Raw genomic sequence first — 21,054 nt, 5'->3', positions numbered from 1 at the left:
GCCTTAGCAGATGCAAGAGCGTACACACACACACACACAGACAGACAGACAGAGGTGTCCAACTGTCTGTTTGCACCCACTTGTAACAGATCCAGTCATGCTTGTAACAACACTTTTGTACATAATTACATCAGGGGCAGTAAATGGCACTGGACCAATTGTGTCTCTGCTAGATTTGGACTTTTCTGCTGCTAGTGCCCCTTCAGCAGAGCAGCGCGCCTTTCATATGCTTCCTGAAGGCCTGGTCCCTGAGGCCGTAGATGAGGGGGCTCAGCACCCGGGGCAGCAGGTTTAACACCAGGAACTGGCCAAAGAGTACCTTGGTGCGCCACAGAGGGAACACGGTGATGAGGCTGTCGATCACAGGACCCAGGTAGGCCACCATGTAGAGCAGCAGTTGGGCAGCGTGCAGCAGTATGGTGTGCTGGGCCTTTTGGTGTTGCCCCTTCGAACTGGCAGCTCGGGCCGTCCAGAGCACGTGCACATACGTGTAGAACAGCGTCACCCACACGACGGCCATGAAGATGCCGTTGCCCGCTGTGATCACCTGATAGACTGGCCCGAAGACGCTACTGTTGTAGCACAGGATGTCAGACGTGTGGAATTGCAGGGGGCGTTGTTTCAGGGATAAGATCAGGCTGGCCAGGCTCGGCGTGATTCCTGCACACCACGTCGCCGCGTTGAAGACCTGCGCTCGGCTGGTCGTGCAGAGGCGGCCGTGGTGGAGGGGCAGGCACACTGCCACAAAGCGCTCCACCGCCATGCCGGCCAGAATGACTGGAGTGATCTGGAAGCTAGCGGTGGCGGTGATCACCAGGATGTAGCAGAGAGGCACACTGATCAAACCCGGCGCGTAGGTAAGCACATGCAGCAGAACGGATGTCTTCACCAGCAACATGTCGTTAAGCACCAGATGGACGTAGAGCACGTAGCGGGCCTCCTGCCTGAGGGAGGGTACGCTAAAGTAGACACGCACAAGCGCCCCATTAAAGTAGAAGATGAAGAGCCCACACAGCACCACCGTCAGATTTTTGGTCAGCACCTCTTCAAAGGTGTCCAACTTCTGCCTCTGTGTGGTGTTGGAGCTGGTGTTCTGCATGTCGTCTGCAGCAGCAAGACTTCAGCCACTTAACATGATGCTAGGCAGTCGTTTTAAGATATCTAATCTCAAGATGATCTTCAGCCTGTGGGGGAAAAAAACAAACAGTTGGGTGTTCTGGGCACTCTGCTGAAGTGTGTGGAGTCACTGTAACTGACGCATGATGTCTTGCACTCCTGCTCTTACAGTGATGTAGACCCTGAGTTTGTGTCGCTGGACTTAAATACCTTGAAAGATAGGGGGCACACAGTCACAGAAGTTCCCTGAGGTGTAATGTTGAGAGAGAAATGGTCTGTTGAAAGATGAAGCTGGGGACCAACTGTCCCTCTGAGAAGATAACTACCTCATGCATATAATGACTTCATTTCATGCTTTACATAGTTTGGAAACAGTTAATAGTCACCTTATCTGAACGTTTAGTCCATCTTTTAAATGTGGTTGAAGAGAAAAGCTGAAATAAGAATCCAGAAGTTTCATAATGGGCTCACTAACAAGGTTCAATAAGATCCCACCCCCCTCAGCCCCACTTTCTGAGTAATGTATAGCGTGTACGTGTACATTTGTGCAATGCTGATTTCCATTTGAGATGGAAAGTGGCTGAAAATCTTTGAGATCAAGTTACACTGAAATGTAATATATTTTGTTACAGAAAAGTGCAATGGTTAAAAACACCTCCAGAGCCCTTTAAAATGTTTTTCCTTTTCAAAATAAAATGAGATCATTTATAAAACAGTCTTTAAAGTTGTTACCCAAGGAGCTTTTCCATGTTAAATTTTCAATTTAACAAGCTTTTCCTTGTTAAATTTGAAACCAGGTGTTGTCTAAGTACAAATAGTTCACTATGCTATGTAATTCAGTGACCATCAGAGTCCTCACAAGGAGTTACACCACTGTTCATAAATAGTCATGCTGATAGTGCCATGTAGCACACTCCACAAGATATTTGGTGTTGAATTATAAAACTGATAGGCTAAAGCAGTCTGGTAACAGGACGTTATTGTGAAATCCTGAATAACTGACCACACGAGGGAGCCGTAGGGCTTTGCCCTGTCAGCACACTCAAATTTGACCTGGCTATTCAAAACAAAAAGTAATTTGTGTGGTGGTGATGGTATTTTTCAGTCAGCCAGTCTCCTCTGCCAAATTTTGTATGTATGATGGCACTTTGCTCCCGGTATAAGTTCAACACCAGGGTTTGCTGCCGCAACGTATTATGCATTAATAGAGGTATTCAAGTTGTAACATTTGACATTATTATATATGTCAAAAATGTCCTAGTGGGGATTTAAACATTTGTTATTAAAAGTTTAATACTGTAATAAAAAAGAGAAAGCATACAATTCTGATTCTAATAATGGGAAGACTTAGCCTCCTTGACACCAGACCTTATCTCAGTTGAGATTAAGAGTGGGTCTGAAAAGGCTTCATTGACTTACAATTTTCAGGGTTGTAACTAAGTGAAATTATAAATAACAAATTGGTGCATTAAACATAATTTCAGGAGTGCAGCAATCAAATGCAAATGCAAAGTGAATTCAAATTCGCTAAAAGGTTCATCTGAGTTTTCCCAGGCTATACAAGACTGGGTATCTACAAATAACTCCTTTAGGTGACGAAATGTTTAGGAATTTTAAAAACAGGAAGTACATACTCCCAAGGCTTAATTAACATTAATGTTAGTTTATTCTTGAATTTGTCCACATACCCAGTAGTACCCACCCGAACACTTACTCAAGGTCTTAAAACCCCTTGATCCCATCCTAGAAATACTCTTGAGGGAAGATGCTTGTTGGTTGTAAACAATATTTTTATTTTTATTTATGTTAATAGAAATTATTAATATTTGGCCTTACATGTATCCGTATTCTTAAACAAAACTAGAGTCTAGTTAAGTGAAGTAAACAAGGCCCAAACAAAGATGACTGGGGGGAGCCGCTGACATTTCAGCTCTTGGTCCTTTAGGTGTCTGCTCTGGGACACAGATCGCTGATCGTAAACAGTGCCATGCCACTGAGAGAAATTCTCAGGGGTCACTGAAAGGTCAAAACCGATGTGATGTGAGTGTTTATCAAGGTTTAATTAACATTCATGGGATTAATGTCACAGAAAGGCACCCACAGAGACAACGATGAAACATACTTCTCATGAAAATAAGCCCAGTGGCATTTTGCTCCCATATGCGATACATGTTGTTTTCAAACATTCAGGAAATCAAAGACAGAATTCTTAACATGGTTATGAAATATGCAACTCTGACTAAACAGTTAAAATGATGTATAGGAGAGGAGAGCACCTGTGTTTAGAGGGTTATACTTAAAAAATACTTTATAGTTAAAGCAGAAATGTCAAAAGCATAGAGCCCTCCATTTTGACATGTAGGTAACACATGAACAGATGGTTGCAACAGAATGGCTTCTGCTGTGACAGGAGGTAACATGCATGCACATTTTACAACCCCATATTTCAATATTACATATCTCTCCATCTTCAGACATAAATAACAGATTACACGGCAGTGATTATGGCTACATGTCACTGTGTGTGTGTGTGTGTGTGTCAGTAGGCATAGGCATGCTTCCATGTGTGAGTGTATATCTGTTTACCCTAACCCATCATCAACTCAAACAGAATGTGATGACTAGATAGCTAGTACATAGCTCTTTTTAGTTATTTTTTTTACAGTTTAGTTACAGCCAGCAACTACATACTGTAATCTGCCCATATAACTGCATTGAATTCCTTGTTAGTGACCTCATTTAGAATTCCTAAAAACAAAGAACGGCACTATTGTTTCTATATGGTTTCCATAACACAGAAAGTCCTTTACAGAAACTCCTTTAAATTGTACGTCTATAAAACGCCTATGGAAATAGGCCGTTTCTGGTCATAGCAAAAAGCAACAATCTGAAAATGAAGACATATCATTGACATATCAATTAATCTGAAGATAATTAATTTCAGTCAATACCACACTAAATGTCCAATGTTCAAGCCCAGGATGGGCCTGAGTAGTGAGCGTGTGGCTGATGGTGTTGCTGACGGGCAGCTACAGGTCGATGGAGACGGCTAGAGGTCAATGGAGACGGCTAGAGGTCGATGGAGACGGCCAGGCGAAGGCAGAGCACTGCCTCTGGAGGCACATCCCTGGTGCTAATCTCATTGCCATCCAGCCTGAGCACTCTAATCTGGGAGAAATTGGCCATGTCCACTACCCTGCAGAAGCTGCCCAGAGAGAACTCTGCAAAGTAGGAGCAAAACACATGTTAGACTAGAGCCATCTGGTGAAAACGAGGGATTGTATAAGAGATCTGGGAGGTGTATTTGATAAAGACCCCTGTAATTTAGAACACATGCACAGTGTTTTTGTAATAGGTATTGGCATGGCGTAGCATGTCATGACTTGTGCATTATGTATTTTCCCCTCAAGACATGAATGCAATTACACAATCCATTAATCTTTGTTGATCTATAACACTATCTGTCTATAGAATCTATACTGTTAATTATCTCACATCCTAGAGGCAGTTTGCATGTCTGATTTTGTGTTTGGAACATCTGTTTGGACTACCTAGTATACTCCCCAGAACACAACTGGTCAAAGCAAGACACCTGGCACAGAGGAGCCATTATAGATATTTTCTTTCTTTTCAGATAAATGCTAAATCTATGGCTTCTCTGAGCTGCGTTGTGAGAGGGGTCAAAGCTGTGGTGCCCTGGTGCAGTACCTTTGATGTGGTTGGCCTGCAGGTAGAGGTTCTCCAGCTTGGTGCTGATGGTGGGAATCCTCTCCAGGCGGTTGTGAGAGAGGTCCAGTTCCAATAGACTAGTGGTGTTGAAGGCGCTGGACGGAATCCCATTGTCGGTCAGCAGGTTGTGCGAGAGCCTCACATACCGCAGAGTGGGGTAGTTGGAGAGGAAGTTCCCGGGGACGCTGGTGATCTGGTTGAAGTTCAAGTAAAGCTGCTGGAGGTCCTGGGGAAGGCTGGCCGGCACTTTCTCCAGGCTGTTGCGGCTCAGGTCCAGCACGGTTAGGGAGTCCAGACCCTTGAAAGCACCACCCACTTCCTTAATGGCGTTGCCGTGAAGATTCAAATGGCTTAGGTCCACCATGTCCTTGAAGGTGTCGTCCGAGAGCTTCGTGATTTTGTTGTTGTTCAGCCGGAGGTCCACAAGGGAGGTGGGGAGGTCCTCTGGGATGACCGTTAAGCTGTTGCTGTTCAGGTAGAGCTTCTGCAGGTTCTTCAGTTTGCTGAATACTTTCTTGGCAATCTTGTCTGAAGTGAGCTGGTTCTTGTGCATGATGATCCAGACCAGATCTGTGGCATTGTCGAACACGCCCTCCTTGATGCTGGCGATCTGGTTGTTGTGCAAGTAGACGTACTTCATGCGCGAGGGGACAAAGGGGACGTGCTGGAGGTTGCGGCTGTGGCAGTACATGGCCCTCGGGTACAGACCCGGGCAGTCGCATTCTAGAGGGCAGTCGGACTCAGGATTTTCGGTGTTCCATTGTGACGCTGGATAACCGTTCCGGTAGCCATAGCCGTGCCTGCTCCGCAGGTGGGAGAGCCAGTAGAGGGAGTTGCGGGAGTACGACAGGCAGGGCTGGGCCAGCGAGGCCAGGAGAAGCAGCAGAGCCCACTGCATAGTCACTGCAGACACAATTCAGACCCTCAGCAATGCTGTCCAAAGAGGCAATCCAACAATCACAAAGAGGCATGCAATTTATGATATTCATAGTCATTTTTGCAGGACAGAGGTCAGTTTTTAGGACAGATGTGAGTATTTACTCAGTACTTATCACTTATCTGTCATTAAAAGTTGTAATTGCGTACAGCAACATTCATCAACCACCAATTAAGCCACATCATGCAGTTTTACAATTGTTTACTTGACAAATAGCTCAGCTTGATGACCTTAGGGGTTTAAAATTCTGTGACCAAGCCAGGAAATGTGTTAAAAGACACCATTAAGTGGCAAATACCCCACATGGTTTTGAATAACGTAATTACAGACCATTAGTATGTTCCAATGTTAGCGTAAATCTTGAAATATTTAAGTTTCTTATCTTTTAAAACACTGCACCCACAAGCATAACAACAAATTACTTTGAGGAGTGAAATCAAAATAAACAATCCATCTGTGCGTTTTTGTGTTCTTTTACAACTAAAATGCCTTCTAAATTCCTGGTAAATGCAAAGATCAATTATGTTATGAATACAAATGCTACTTTAATTATACAATTAAGAAGGACTTATTTGAATCTCTTATAGTGGTGATGTGCAAATGATAACAATGTGATAAAGACATAATGATGTGCCTACCAGTCAGAGGAGAGGGTGTCCTGAGTGCTTGTCTGTGTCTGTATATCCCCTGGACTGTCTTTGAGTAAGAGGCATAGAGGGGTTTTGTGGAAATACCCCTCTCCAGCTGCATACCAGAAACCAGCCAATTAAGGGCACACTCTTTGGAGTGTCAGAGCATGCATACAACACACACACACACACACATATATATATATATATACACACACACACTGTGTCCTCCAGCCATGTCAATGAATAGCTGGGACATCTGCAGTCTCAAGTGCTTTGTTTTTTCATGTGTCAGGATGTAATGTATTATTATCCCCTACCTCCCTATAACACACACACACACACACACACACACACACACACACACATACACACATACTCCTGCTTGTCTGGCCCTGTTTATTTATTGTTGTGGAGCTTAGAGGGTATCAAGGACATGACTGATCTACATGCCTCTATGTATCTTGGCATTAGGACAGCGTCATCCTTCAGTTCGCGTCTCAGTGCTGTAATGGCGATGGAAATACTATTGGCCAAAACTGAAAGGTAATGAGCGTCTCTTTTTGATTTATGTTTCATTAGCTATCATCACCAAATTCCCCGTCCTGTTTTTGATGGTCTCTCTGATGAGAGACATCCGTTACGCTCCAAAGTGTAACCTGAAGTGTCCTATTTGTTCCTCTGCCAGTACATACCTATAGCTTAGATTTGCATATACTGCCAGATGACAAACTCTGCTACCTGCTGATTTAGTTTTATGGTTTCCACTAATGTCTTAATGTTTATTCTTATTTTTTGATAACTTGGGGCCATTCTTAAGATCTTTTTAAAGATCTCACAAAAAAGGGGATGTCAACCAAGGTCAAGCAAATAGATTTTTCTCTGTCCACACCTGGAATTTGATCTGGAACTTTGTTGTGTTTTTTCTTCTGTGGTTGTGACACAGTATTTCATACCAAAGAATGATTGTGATAACACCTACACTGTACACAAACTCATAATTGCAGGGTAGTTGTTAAAATTCATACATCTTTTCTTCCAAAAGATGATATTCAATAATAGTTTTGACTGTTATTCATTTTGATAATTGGGGGCCAAGCAGCGAAGCTGCGAGGACCTCATTGTGTTTCTACGTTTTCCTATTATTATTATTATATGCAATGGAAGTCAATGGCAGCCCATAGAACCGTCTGGTAAAAAGTTGGGAAATTTGGCACACTAATCGGGGACGGTCCCATGATTCATGTCACCAAGTTTCATGACGGCAACTCGAACCCTCTAGCGCCACCAACAGGCCAAATTTGTAAGTGTGTTCACTCAGGTAACTTTTGACCCGTAGGTCCGATTTTCAAAAGTCAGGTATTGGAATCCTTGGACCAAGCCGAGTTCAACGCACCCTAGGACTTCATTTTCCGCCATGATGGATTTTCCGCCATTTTGGATTTCATCAAAAACACTTAAAATGTATCAGGGGTCACATACTTTCTCTGATTCCCACCAAATTTTACACAGATCATCTTCAGACCAAGCCTCACAAAAGTTATCACTTTTAGCCTTCGAAGTATTTCCGTTCGCCCGTAACAGCCAATCAAAATTTGCGCTGAAGCCAAACAGGAAGTGAGCTCATATCTCAGCAACCCTTGCAGTCATCAAATCCAAACTTGGTATATGGACTCATGACCCCATCAGGAGGACGCTCTAGAAATTTGGTGACCTGTCACCTCTAGGGGGCGCTGTAAATCAGTAACATGCCTTTTGGACTGTAGCTGCTGTTGTGCCTAGAATTACAATGTACTAGTGGTGCCTGGTAATACGGTGGAAGATCCTTATGTTGACAGATGGCAATTCATGACATCAACATAATTGATTTGGCCGCCATATTGGATTTAATCAAAACCACTATCAAATTTCCCTAGGTCACAAATTTCATCGGATCCTCACCAAAATTGGCACAGACCATCTTCAGACCATGCCCTATCAGTGCTTTGATTTCCATAACAATTGACGGAAGCGTTTGCCCATAGCATCCAATCGAAATTGGTGGCGAAGCAACCCATTCACCTATCATAACCAAACTTAGTCCATGGAATCAGGACCCAATCAGGGGGACGCTCAAGAAATCTGGTGACCTTTGACCTCTAGGGGGCGCTGTAATTAAGAAACTTGCCTTTTGGCCTGTAGCAGCAGTTGTGCTTAGAATTAAAACGCACGATTACAGGCTCTGGAGCATACACACTGCTGCCCATCACAGGTCATCTCCTTCAGGAAAGTAAAATTTGGTGGGAATCAGAGAAAGTATGTGACCCCTGATACATTTTAAGTGTTTTTGATGAAATCCAAAATGGCGGAAAATCCATCATGGCGGAAAATGAAGTCCTAGGGTGCGTTGAACTCGGCTTGGTCCAAGGATTCCAATACCTGACTTTTGAAAATCGGACCTACGGGTCAAAAGTTACGTGAGTGAACACACTTACAAATTTGGCCTGTTGGTGGCGCTAGAGGGTTCGAGTTAGAATTAAAACGCACGATTACAGGCTCTGGAGCATACACACTGCTGCCCATCACAGGTCATCTCCTTCAGGAAGGACACTTGCAAGTCCACGAGATGTGCTCATAAATAACACAAAACAGACGCCTTTACACTCTCATTATTTAGGACGGTTGGTATTCCATAATAAAGTCCCAGTATCCGTTGAGAGACCTCATTAGGAAGTCTTCATCACAACGTGATCAAAACAAAGGTAAGGCAAGGCCAATTTAGCAGAAAGCTCTCAGGTCTCAGGGGAAATACTTGTTGGTAAAACCCGCTGTTAGAACTAAACATGGTGCAGCTTTTAGCTGCTATGAGGTTCAGCTCTGGAACCAACTTCCAGATGACATCAAAAATGCCCCAGCTGTAGCAAGATTCAAATCTAGACCAAACAGTTCTTAAGGTGCTGAAGCAACTGGTGGGTTATTGCGTCCCGTTCCATTTAGTGATTTATAAACAAGCATTAGTGCTTTAAAGTCCATTTTGTGACTTACTGGAAGCCATGCAGTGACTTAAGTATTTTAATTTTAGTCCCTAGACTAGCTGTTGCATTTTGTATCACCTGAACTGTATGATGGTCTTAAGGAAGGCTTGTGAAAAATCCATTGCAGTAATCAACCCTGCTATTTGTTTGGGAGACAGGCTGCCCAGACTTTGTTTGTTTTCAGTTTTTGGGGCCTGGGCGGTCTACGGAGACAGTTTTTTTTTTTTTTTTTTTTACAGTGTCATGAAATGGGCAGCTAGTGGATTGTGAGATCAAAAGGGTTTTTTATGGATCGTGAGATTGCTGAATGTGCGAATGTAATGGGCTTGAAATCGCGTATGATCGCAGACTGCACCTTTAAATCTTTCCTCGTTTTGTCTCTTCTCCTACCACTACCACTCTCTCCACCCCCGAAAATGCTCTCATTTCCCGAAGAGAACTTTTGAACAAAGACTCATCATGACAACCATGCATGATTAGACCTGCAGTTTTTATTAATACAGGGTGGTGAGTTGTGTTCAGAGTTTTGTGTAGAGAGAGACAGTTCTCCAAAAAGACATGAGAGTACAAAGAAGAATGGGATCAGAAAAGCGTTTAGTAATTCAGACCAGTGCCTTTGTGCACATGTTACGAGTGCTCTGCGTGTGGCCACTACACTGCTCCCATATGGAGCAAAGTATTTACGTATTTTCTAAAAGAGAAGTTGCAGTAACGATGATACATCACTGCAACAGGATTATAAAATCTCAGTGAAAACAGCTGAAGATAATAAAGTCGGTGTGTGTAAACTGCTTGCAGGGTAAAAAAATGCAATCTTCCATACCTAAAATATGATTTTTTATTGCTGGATGTGAAGTAGTCGTGTTTAAAATCATACTAAAGAGGTGTGTGTATGTCTGTGTGTAGGTGTGTGTGTTTCGTAGCCCTGGTGGCTCTTAAGATGCAATGCCAGCCTTCTTCCTCCTTTTCATCAGAAGTGGATTCTGTGAGTCTTGAACATTTTTTATTCTGATCTGGTCATAGTCCACTCTTATTTCTGACAGGCCGCTGGTCATTTCCTTCTGGAGATGGGGGGAAAAAAAACACAAAAACACTCTGAGACTCTATCCAGACCACTGGGACACATGGGCTACACATCACTACTATAGAGTGCGTTCCTTTTATCACTAACACCATGTCCTAACCGGACGCGATGCGAGCGAACATTAGCGAAAAAATCTGTTTAATTACATTGTTTTCAATTGGAGTGTCCTGCAACGCTACGTTTTAAGATAAACTTTTGTCGGACGCCCGGTTTCTATTTTCTTTCTGTCGCTCGCGTTGCTCTGCTATTTTGAATGAGAAATATGACGCAATAGAAGGGCATATTTAACGGGTTCAGTGTAGACAGATAACGACAGTCGCTTGCTCAGATCCTATTAGGACATGGTGTAAGACATTTACCTTCACTTCTTCCCAAGCTTCTAGTTCTTCATTCAGGACTCGACTTGTGTGGAGAGGAGTCTGGGGAACTTCCATTGACTGGAAACAGTTATACAAATACAGTACATTAGTCATAAGTGCGCCTGTGTTTCTGCAAGAAATATGAAATATTTTGTATTGCGCTGTAACCTTTTCCACAAATGGTCATTAAAAACTCAAATGACCAGTGTGCTCACACTTAGCCACAAATGTATTATGTGGGCATAGTTGCAACGTTAGCAAGGCAATACCAGGTTTGTCAGTGAAATTTTAAACACAGTCTAATCATTTATCCAAACAGGAATGTTTAAGACCACAAAGAATGCCCAAATGTGTTTCATTTGATAACTGATGGAAGTGGTATTGTTGTGAAGTCAGTATTGTTGTGAAATAAATGCACATTCTAATTCATCTGTCCAAAAGAGTCCCATCTCAGTTACATATTCACCAGACTCACCAAATATGTGTTTACACTATCTTAATATCGAATATATCTATGGCAAGTCGAATGTCGGTTGTTCACTGAGGTTGTATGTATACGTGACTGAGTGGTCCAATGTTTCATATTGTAAGTGTGAGTGATGTCTCACTTGTATCCAGGGGTGGTTCATGAACTCTGTGATATTCATCCTCTCTGTGGGTTCTGTCTTCAGCAACAGCCTGATCAGCTGCTTTGCTGCAAAGAGTGGGAGACATGATCTCAATCTTACCTGTGCAGTTTTATACACTTAGAAATGTATGGCTTTATAGTTGTTTGGTAATAAACTGATTGTTCTTCCTATTAACACAAACACTTGACCTGCCCAGTGTCAGATATATGTGATGCCTTTTTTCTTTGCTTGAGTTACAAATCCCCATGCACTGGCTGTTTTTGGATCCCGCTTAGTTTGCTCTAAATAAACAATGAATCCATAATTTTATACCAGTGTGCCGTGAAAACTGGTTTAATACCTTCCTCTGACACATCCGACCACTCGTCGGTAGGGAACCCATACTGGCCGTTCCGAATTCTCGTCTTCATGCCGGGCGACATGGCCTGGCCGTGGAGGGAGTAAAACGGAGGATAGCCACACAGACTGGGGGGAGGGACCGAAGGAAGGGGGGGTTCCAAAAACGAAACAAAACAAAAATCGGGGACGTGAGAATGTGAAGAATGCAACTGTAATTACATGCTGCAACTCAGAACCAGTGCTTATTGGCGTGCTACTCACAGTATGTACATGATGACCCCAAGGGACCACATATCACAGGACTTGTCATATTTCTCTGGACCAAGGACCTCAGGGGCTGGAAGAGACCAAATCATGCACATAAATAAACAAGCCTGCTCTAAAATGAGCAACTAGTTAGATTTAACACCAAAACACCTCCAAAACACTGCTGTTTCTGCTTAGACACCTATTTTGCTTACCAACATAGTAAGGCGTGTAGCAGGGCGTGGCCAGTGAGTTGTGTGACATGGTTTCTTTGGCAAACCCAAAGTCTGTCAGTTTCAGCACAGCGTCTGATCGTTTTGATGTGTACAGGAGGTTCTCGGGCTAAGAAAAAAGTCCGAGGTGAGAGCAAAGGTTAATGTTAAGTGCTACTAAGTTACAGACCCTCTCTTTTGGAGGTTTGCTGGTATTAACTTACCTTGACATCCCTATGTGCAATGTTGATGGCGTGTAAGGCCTGGATGGCTTCTCCAATATGCTTCATGATGTTTGAAGCCTCTGTCAACACACACACACAATTTTATATACATTGATTTTCCATCTGTTAGCCTGGTTTCAGCATTTACTTTTGGGCAATTCTCCCATTCCCGCTTCTGTCACACCCACAGCGCGCAAGTTCGAAATCAAGGCGGCCTAATGAAAGAGGCGTCATTTATTTAAAATAAAACCAGATTGATCCACCACCTTGGTAATTTAGGTTGATATGAAAACGTGGAACATGGACTCTCTTATTGACCTTCTGAATGCCATTTAAGAATGTGCACAAACCAGTCTTTGATTTCCAAAAATTTAAGCATGGTGAACTGGATAGCGAATGGCCTGCAGTAAAATGGTGTCGTCACATAGCCTAGCAAAGAATTGACAAAATTTTACTTTTGCTTTGAGGTTTGTTTATAAAGAATTAATATGTGCTTGATGTGTGTACATTCATAATTTAAAAACTCACTGTTGAGAAAGAAAGTTTCAATGGCAGCTGCTTCTCATAATATCGATGTATTTATGCTAACAAAGCTGTAGACTGACACCTGCAGTTTCGAATACAGTAAAGAGACTGGCATTACAATCAGGGGCGGATTATGAACTTTCGGGCCCCTGGGCCCAGATGTATTAAGGGCCCCCCACTTATTGTCGTATATGTGGGAGGGAGGGAGGGAGGGAGGGGGGGTGTTGGGGTCCTCCCCCAGAACATTTTTAATTTGTTTGATGTGATTTCCTGTATTCTGGTGCATTTTGGGGATGGCCAATACTAAATTCAATCAGATTCATAGCCTACGTCCTGATTTGTTGATATTGAGGCAATGATTCCATGCAAAGGCTTGGGGTTCAGGGCCCCCTGACTCCTTGGGCCCCTGGGCCTGGGCCCGGTAGGCCCGTGCAGTAATCCATCCCTGATTACAATACCAGCCTCAATAACAAACGAATCAAGAGACAGGAAACTATAAACTATGCTGCTCGACAATAGTGCAGACGCCTGTGCAAATTTATGGATGACTTCAGTCAAGTTGGAATAAAATGGACAGATTCGAAGTAGGCTATGGGATTATGACTTCACGTCAAGTTAAAACTGAAGATGCAATATCCAAAGTGGGTGATTATAACAGTGTTTTCACTATTTAACAATGTAGCCTCATGGATAAGGTAATATGGGAAATATGCTTTTAAGCGCTTAGTTCCGCGCTTTCTTTGACTTACGCACCCTTAAGCACATGGGACAATACGCCCCTTTGTGAATAGGGGGTGGAAACACTGGATTTTTGATCATAGCATATCAAGTGTAGACTTTGTATTAACTTTGAAATCACTGGACCAATCTAACCAATTACATAGATCACGGATTACTAACGTTACTTACTACTTCACAACTAACCATTGCAAACTGATACTGAATTGGCACTAAGGAAACTTTGCATTTACCTTTATAGAATAAATGTACACATTCTTCCGACTGCAGTTATTTTAGGGGTTATTACCATTTTATTGCTTCATCTAACTACCACGGCCAGAAGCACTCAGAAAAACTGCAACGTCAACCTCTCTGGTCACTGCTGAGTTGGTAGAACAGTGTTATAACAGAGTGGGTTGATAAACTAAAGAAATAAAGTATCTTTGGTTATAGACTGTAAAAGAGTGATATATATACACTTTACCTCTTTCTTATAAAGTAAATATTTCTACTTTACCTCTCTCTGTGAAGCACTGGTCTCCTCTCTTCTGGATGCGACTGAACAGCTCTCCCCCTTCCATGCTGTGATGAATTTTAGAGCGACAAACACAAAAGGTATTCAAACACCAAGTAACTCAAGTGCAGCCTGGTGATATTTGCCAAGAAGGATTTCTGCATACTGCATACATAGGTGAAGGAGGCGATAGGTACTCTGCTTACTATGAGTCTAATGACTCATGCATGTGTATTATAATAGGAGTCTGATGACTCATAAATGTATATTATAACAGGAGTCTAATGACTCATAAATGCATATAGCCGATGAGTCCATTTCAAGTAAAGTACAGAATAAAAGGGTGTTACACATGCATCCTAAACAGCTGGACCTGCCAGTGGAAATGAATGGTCTATGCTGTATACAGACAAATGGTGAATACTGCCAGAAGCCTTTGACTGAATGGAAACTTTCCTCTGCCTTTCAGCATTCACTGGCAAATGGTTCTGATCCAAAAGCAACCCATTAATTTGTGGTGTGCATAATGATACTGACGCAGGAAATGTTATCACCACCACATGTACTACATTATTGTAGGCTGCGTGAGGCAAGAAACACACCATTCCACCACATGTGCTACGTCATTCTAGGCTGCGTGAGGCAAGAAACTCACCATTCCATAACTATGAGGAGATACTTCTTGCCCTGGTAGAGGTTCTCGTAGACGTCCGCGATGCCCACGATGTGAGGGCAGGTAGAGGCTCGACAGTGCAGCTCGACCTCTCGCCGAGCCTTGGGGCAATCCAGCAGCATCTACGAGACACAGAGAAACAGAGTGAATAAGTAAGCATGATATGCAAGGACAGGTAGTTTTTGTACATTTTCATGGACGAGATGGATAAAGTGGACAATGTGTACACGTACGCTGGTGTCTAATCAAACCTTTCCATTACTGCGCAGCGCTATTGTACAGGAAGAGAGGAGAAGAGAGAGGAAGGATGCGGGGGAGGGCAAGAGGACGCTTTATTCATTGACATCTTCGTATGGATCTAAGATCTAATAGAAAGCTCTTAGCTGCTCCACATAAATCAGCCTCAAGTCATTTAGCCCTGACAAACACAAGCTTAGCATACTTCCTGTTTGAAGGCTGCCTGAACCAGGCTAATGCCAAACATGGCAGCTCCATATCCAAAGCATATGGATAATGTATGGATGAACTAACGGGCTTGTCTGTGTTAATATATTCAGAGAGGCTTCCAGGAGTTAGGAAGTATGTGAGTTTGTATGCATTGCGTTAGCAGGAATGTGGGTAGCGTGCATGCCTGCATTTAAAAGCTAAAGGTTTTACTATACTATAATCACAGCATGTCTAGACCATATAGCACTCACTTTTCACATGTTAATAAACTCAGACCAAAAGGTTTTAGGAGGCATTAACGCCTCACATATGCATACAATCAGAGTGTACACATGCACTGGTTATATAAAGGAACATGGAGCAATGATAGTTGAGTTCCCTGGAATAGAGTCCCTTGCAGATAGATAACAACCCTGAACAACGGGTGGCTTGAAATGCCTGTTAAACAAGTGTGTCCTGGCTCGTTAGATTTTACAGTTGGGAGAAAAGCTGACCCACAGGAGAAGAGTAACCACAAAGACCCACTGAAAACCAGAGCCAATCTACTCAAACTGTGTTGAAAAAACTGTTTTTAAAAAAGGTGTGTTTTGAGGACAACATATGCTTTACATTATTCAATTTCAAACAGACTCCAACTGTTTGTGTAAACACTGACTCTTTGGAATTGGCAACACGCCATTTAGCCATTTCTTAAAGCATTAAGGAACCAGGAACATGGACAGTGGAACAGAGGGGAGAGACAAAAAAATAAAGCAATGTCCAAACAATTTTGGTAGAACAATTTCTTGGATTTGGTCCTAGTACGGGCTCACTGAGATGTCCATCCCAAGCACAGTGTGTCCTGACCCCTTGACCAGTGTTCAGAGCTGCTAAGTATCTCTTCATCTCCTGCACAGCCCAGGATAATCCCCCAGCACGCTCTACTCTGCTTGGCTCTCTCACAGCGGACTACATTTAGCAACAAACACACCCGTCCGTCCTCCGCTAAGAGGGTTAGCAGAGCCAAGCCCTGGAAGCAGGGACAGCACGAGACGTCTGGCACTGGCTGAGGCCAAGGTACACCTCAACATTCCCCCCACCCTCCCAGAATGGCACACAACAGAGGTCGCTGTATGAGAACATGCCGTCGCTGTCACTACTAAACAAACAAACAAACACACACAAGTCAATACAAGTCCTGAGCATGGAGATCAGATCACCCATAGTATGTTAGCTTGTCTGCAATGGCATCTGTGCTGCATAATGCTCACTGGTGAATGAATAGCACAGGTCTGGTGAAACATCCTTACATAGCCATCTCTCTGGTATGTGTGTATATGACCCTTGAGGGACTATGTGGTCACCTGCTGTTCTATGGTGCAGATCCATTTTCAATTATCTCCTTACCATAGAACAGTGTTCTAGTGTAGGCTATAGCTCTTTCTTAAGGTGCCCTTTGAACTTGTGTGTTGTTGACATACTGTCGTGTTTGTGTGTGTGTGTGTGTGTGTGTGTGCACATTGGGTGCTTGAAAGCTTTTTGGGGATGGGAAACCTACAATAACATGGCTATATTTTATATATATTTATATTTAAGAGATTTAATGCTGTGAAGATAGGCTTCTTCAACTAGATGAAAGGGGTTCATCAAAGCAACATCTTTGGCCTTCCATGAGTGAACCATTTCATTGGTTCACTCACTGACCCCGCAGTAAAAGTTAAGTGCACTACTTTTATAGGCCTACACAAGGCAAGACCATCAAGAATAAGCAGGAAGCTCAGACGTGTTCCAACCGTTACACTCAAAAGAAAATGAGGAAGACTGCAAAGACCTGAGACCACTGACGCCCATCCGCATTATGGTGGTTGGTGTTTAACTCACAGAATGACTGGCGCTGCCCCAAGGTCTGCATGCATTTTACAGGAAATCTGAAGCATATTGTTGCCTGTTCCCCCGCACAGACATGTATTGGGGCATTCATAGCATATTTTGTGGACAAACACAGCAAATCATTGTTCCCGTAAGATCCCCGGTATAGGGAGCTCTTTCATTAGTTAGAGCTGTGGGCAAAGACTTGGATACACTTCAGACCACTCTCTCTACACGCCTTTAAACAGGCGGGGCCCATTACCAAACTTATATATCCAGTCATGCTTACGAAATAATGCAAATTATGATTACCTTTAATGCGTACTTTTGACCGTTGCTCTTCCGAAATACTTCCAGGACCCTGCCATTTATGCCCATGCCAAGTACTTGACTCGTAACTTTGTATTCTTCTGTTATAACGCTCTTCTTCAACCCCGGGATCGCTTTTACCTGATTTTGTGCGTTGGACATGACTAAATATCATTTATTTCTACCTTCCTATTTTGATTGATTTCCAACGGAAAAAGTAGCCTGAGACTTATGCTCACACACTGTCGTAGCAGCGGATGTATTTAGGATTTCCCTGGCTATCCAATTAGTTAAGAGTGAACCGACGGATCTAAATGCAGCATGTTACCTCGTCTTCTTAGACGGATGTGGGTAAAGGCCACATTCACAGATGATAAACTTTTAAAAGCGTCCTAATTTCTCGCTCAAATTTGTCATTGCTGTTCCGGATGTTTATCGGCCAAAACGAAAGCGTCCGATGAACAAAAATGTTCTTATCGTGGAAAACAGTTTTTGGTACCACTCAGTGGTATCCATCCAATATTCCTGCACAGCATTTTTCGTCTCCCTAAACTGAGGAAGGTTTACCAACAATCGATCTAAGCCCTGGTCAAGATACCGATGACAGCCAGTCAGAGATGTTGTTTCCTGCCTATGACCTCACACTCCATGTCGGGTAGTGACAGTGGTGCGGTCCTTAAAGGCATAGTTCTGCAACTCTACGGCGTCTCAGTGCAAAGTGACACGACTTTTTACAGTGCTACACTGTAGATGTGTTTAAAATCACACCATTCAAGCCAAATTTGGCATATTTCAAACCTAGATGGATGCATTATTTTGTGGAATTAGGACTGAAGCACGAATTGACTCATGAGAGGGCAGTAGAAGTGAAATTGCCATATAAAAGCCTTCCAGACCCTTTCATGAATCTCTTTGTAAAAACAGTGGCTGGGAATAGAATAACAGGTGATTGTAATTTAGGTTTAAAGCCTACAGGACAAACAATTTTCGCATAATGGGCCTGATACAGAACATGTTCACCTGAGCAACAGTGATCAGCATGTAGGCCTAAGAATATAAGGAAATTCCATATGAGTTCAAAGAGCTCAATTGCTCAATGTTTGTCCAAAAAGTCCCCATGTGACTGACCTTTGACACCATGATATTACCTGATATTTTCGTCAATTTCCAATTTGAGTAACCATCTAGTGTTAAAAATGTACCCAATGCGTCTAAGAGCGACAAAAGGGTTGTACTCCTATCTGTGACAACAACGTTACATAGTGCAATTGCAACACCACACGTTCCAGGATAGCATTTGCCATGTCAGACTCCATTCTCCTTATGGAAAGTCCATGTGGTGTCAAAATGAGTTGGAAGCTGAACTCAGTTTCACTTTGTTTATCATTTATTATTGGGGTGATACATTGGGACAACAAGTTGAATGCACTAACTAACAGACACTACAAGAATGTGCCTTATCCTTCCCTCATATCAGTGTTACATATACCCTCCTCATAATCATTATAGAAATACTTATACTGTATTGTTTCTACACAACCCATTTACTTGTGTTGCATTCCTAGTTCATTTCTATGTGAAACATTAGCACTGAGACTCCACTTTCCACCCTGTCTTCTCCTAGAACATTCCCTGGACAGCTCAGGGCATCCGCATCTCACAGGCAGAGACTGAATCTTAGAGTTCTTAGATGGGTCTAGGAGATGACACCACCCAGACACTGGTGTTACCACACACACAGTATGTCTGATGTGAACTACTCCACCACCCTGGGGTGCATTGGCAATGGGAAATTGTTAGCAACTATGGTTGTAGGAGCCAAATTGAACTTCATGTTAATTCTTATATTTTCTTTGTTTATTAGCCAGAGTAAGTATGTGTGTGCATGTCTGTGTGCGTATGTATGTGAGAGTGGTTGATTGGATTGAGTATGGGCACAGGTCTGTCTGTCCCACCTACAGGATCCTGGAGGAGGTTGCTGAAGGTGGAGCCCCAGGGGGATGACCTTAAGAGCTGTAGGCCACAGCATGTGGGCGTGGCTGAGAAGGGCATACAGTCTTTTGACCGTGCTGCTGTGCTGACTAAAGCTTGGACTTAATAGAAAGCCTTATAGTGTATTTACTTGTTTTACTTTACCACAAACTGTCAACAATAAATGGTCAGAAGGGACCGACTTGGAACAAAACCACTACTCCCCATCATTTAACACGCGTCAAGACTAGGATCCACTCAGCCACAAGTGGTAGACAAAATTGGAAAAACTTAAACGCTACTACAATGGTTTTGGGAAACGCATCCCTGGCCAGGAACAGGTGCAATCTGACCTGAACCATTCTTACACACACACACACACACACACACACACACACACACACACACTCCGCGGATAAGGTGTCCTTGAGCAAGGCACCTAACCCCAAACTGCTCCCCGGGCACCAGTTCAAGGGCAGCTCTGTGTGTGTGTGTGTGTGTGTGTGTGTGTGTGTGATCCTGGTAAGCTCACTGCTCCAAGTATGTGTGTACACTACCCCCGGATGGGTAAAATGCAGAGAATAAATTTCCTACAGGAGTTTCCAACAAGACAATTAAGTAACTTATGTTTTTAGTGAGCCTCTTCTGCATTTCCAGATTGTAGTGTAGATCATTCATTGCAACATTTAACCTGGTTGTCATGCATTGCTGACAGATAAATATACTGCCAACTGACATAGGGGTGGAAATTCAGGTTTTAGACCTAGAACCCTCCTATAGCCATGGAGTGAATGGAATGGACCCTGGACACACACAAGGTTGTCAACCTAAAGTGGACATCCTTAACCCATGTCCTGCATACCACACTGTACCATTGAGGGAGACAGCAGGGGAGTATCAACCTGGGTCTGCAGGTTTCAGCTTGTAATGTAGGCTACGTATGAAGAGTTCAAACTTGCTGCTGTTAAGTCTTACCAGCCAATCTTGCCACTGGGCTGCACATGTTCTCAATTTAGTCTCCATCTGCTCATTTCACCCCTAACTTGGAGAGAATTTCTTCAACACACAAAACCCAGCCTTCACGCCAAAGCATGATTGCAACTCAGCCTTTCACCTTTAAATTTGGCTACTGGTAGCCAAACATCTATGTCCAAACATCTATGCTACACATGGAATTTAGAGATATTGCTGACAGCTCCCTGTCAGTTCCCAATTCTGTGTAGACCTATTTTGTGTACAGTGTGTGTCTCTTGTAAGGCAAGACAAAAACAAAAGTTATGCAATTGGGTCTCTTCACTCAGAGCGGAAGATGAATTTCGTTCTAGTTTAGTTAGTAGCAAATTAGACTATTCCTACCTTTAGACGTGCGTTGCATGATTAAAGATGCATCATAGGTTGAAGCATAAAGTGAATTACAAAGACTTATACATTTCACGGTGTGTAGGCCTCATTTATCCTTATAATTCCCAATCGGCCTGATTAGCTGCTTAGTGGCATTGGGACCGCGTTTGTCCTGTATAGGAACGCCA

The 21,054-nt window shown here is 43.0% G+C and overlaps 3 protein-coding genes across 5 annotated transcripts; all 3 read right to left on the bottom strand.

Annotated features, from left to right (window-relative positions):
* Nucleotides 1–202: 202 nt before the first annotated feature.
* On the bottom strand, nt 203–1,099 carry LOC125293315 (odorant receptor 131-2-like). The gene has a single exon (XM_048241180.1). The coding sequence runs from the start codon at nt 1,097–1,099 to the stop codon at nt 203–205; it is 897 nt and encodes a 298-aa protein (XP_048097137.1).
* A 1,850-nt stretch (nt 1,100–2,949) lies between these two features.
* On the bottom strand, nt 2,950–6,469 carry fmodb (fibromodulin b). 2 transcript variants are annotated; one of them, XM_048241498.1, is made up of 3 exons: nt 6,421–6,469; nt 4,825–5,778; nt 2,950–4,337 (listed from the first exon to the last, which is right to left on the bottom strand). In XM_048241498.1, exons 2-3 carry the CDS (start codon nt 5,741–5,743, stop codon nt 4,186–4,188), a joined length of 1,071 nt encoding a protein of 356 aa, XP_048097455.1. In that variant the 5' UTR covers nt 5,744–5,778; nt 6,421–6,469; the 3' UTR covers nt 2,950–4,185. The 2 variants fall into 2 exon arrangements, with proteins under 2 accessions (XP_048097455.1, XP_048097457.1); XM_048241500.1 differs by having other exon boundaries at nt 4,825–5,748; nt 6,421–6,463.
* Nucleotides 6,470–9,896: 3,427 nt separating this feature from the next.
* LOC125293541 (MAP kinase-activated protein kinase 2-like) lies at nt 9,897–21,022 on the bottom strand. Of its 2 annotated transcripts, none has more exons than XM_048241497.1 (10): nt 20,882–21,022; nt 14,933–15,072; nt 14,281–14,345; nt 12,519–12,598; nt 12,298–12,424; nt 12,098–12,173; nt 11,838–11,962; nt 11,477–11,562; nt 10,869–10,946; nt 9,897–10,486 (listed from the first exon to the last, which is right to left on the bottom strand). In XM_048241497.1, the coding sequence occupies exons 2-10, from the start codon at nt 15,070–15,072 to the stop codon at nt 10,361–10,363; spliced, it is 903 nt and encodes a 300-aa protein (XP_048097454.1). In that variant the 5' UTR covers nt 20,882–21,022; the 3' UTR covers nt 9,897–10,360. The 2 variants fall into 2 exon arrangements, with proteins under 2 accessions (XP_048097454.1, XP_048097453.1); XM_048241496.1 differs by lacking the exon at nt 20,882–21,022 and adding an exon at nt 17,558–18,207.
* Nucleotides 21,023–21,054: the final 32 nt, after the last annotated feature.

The sequence above is a fragment of the Alosa alosa genome, chromosome 4 (genome assembly GCF_017589495.1).
Source record: "Alosa alosa isolate M-15738 ecotype Scorff River chromosome 4, AALO_Geno_1.1, whole genome shotgun sequence".
In the NCBI taxonomy this organism is placed as follows: Eukaryota; Metazoa; Chordata; class Actinopteri; order Clupeiformes; family Clupeidae; genus Alosa; species Alosa alosa.
This window is presented reverse-complemented; position numbering and strand designations above follow the sequence as displayed.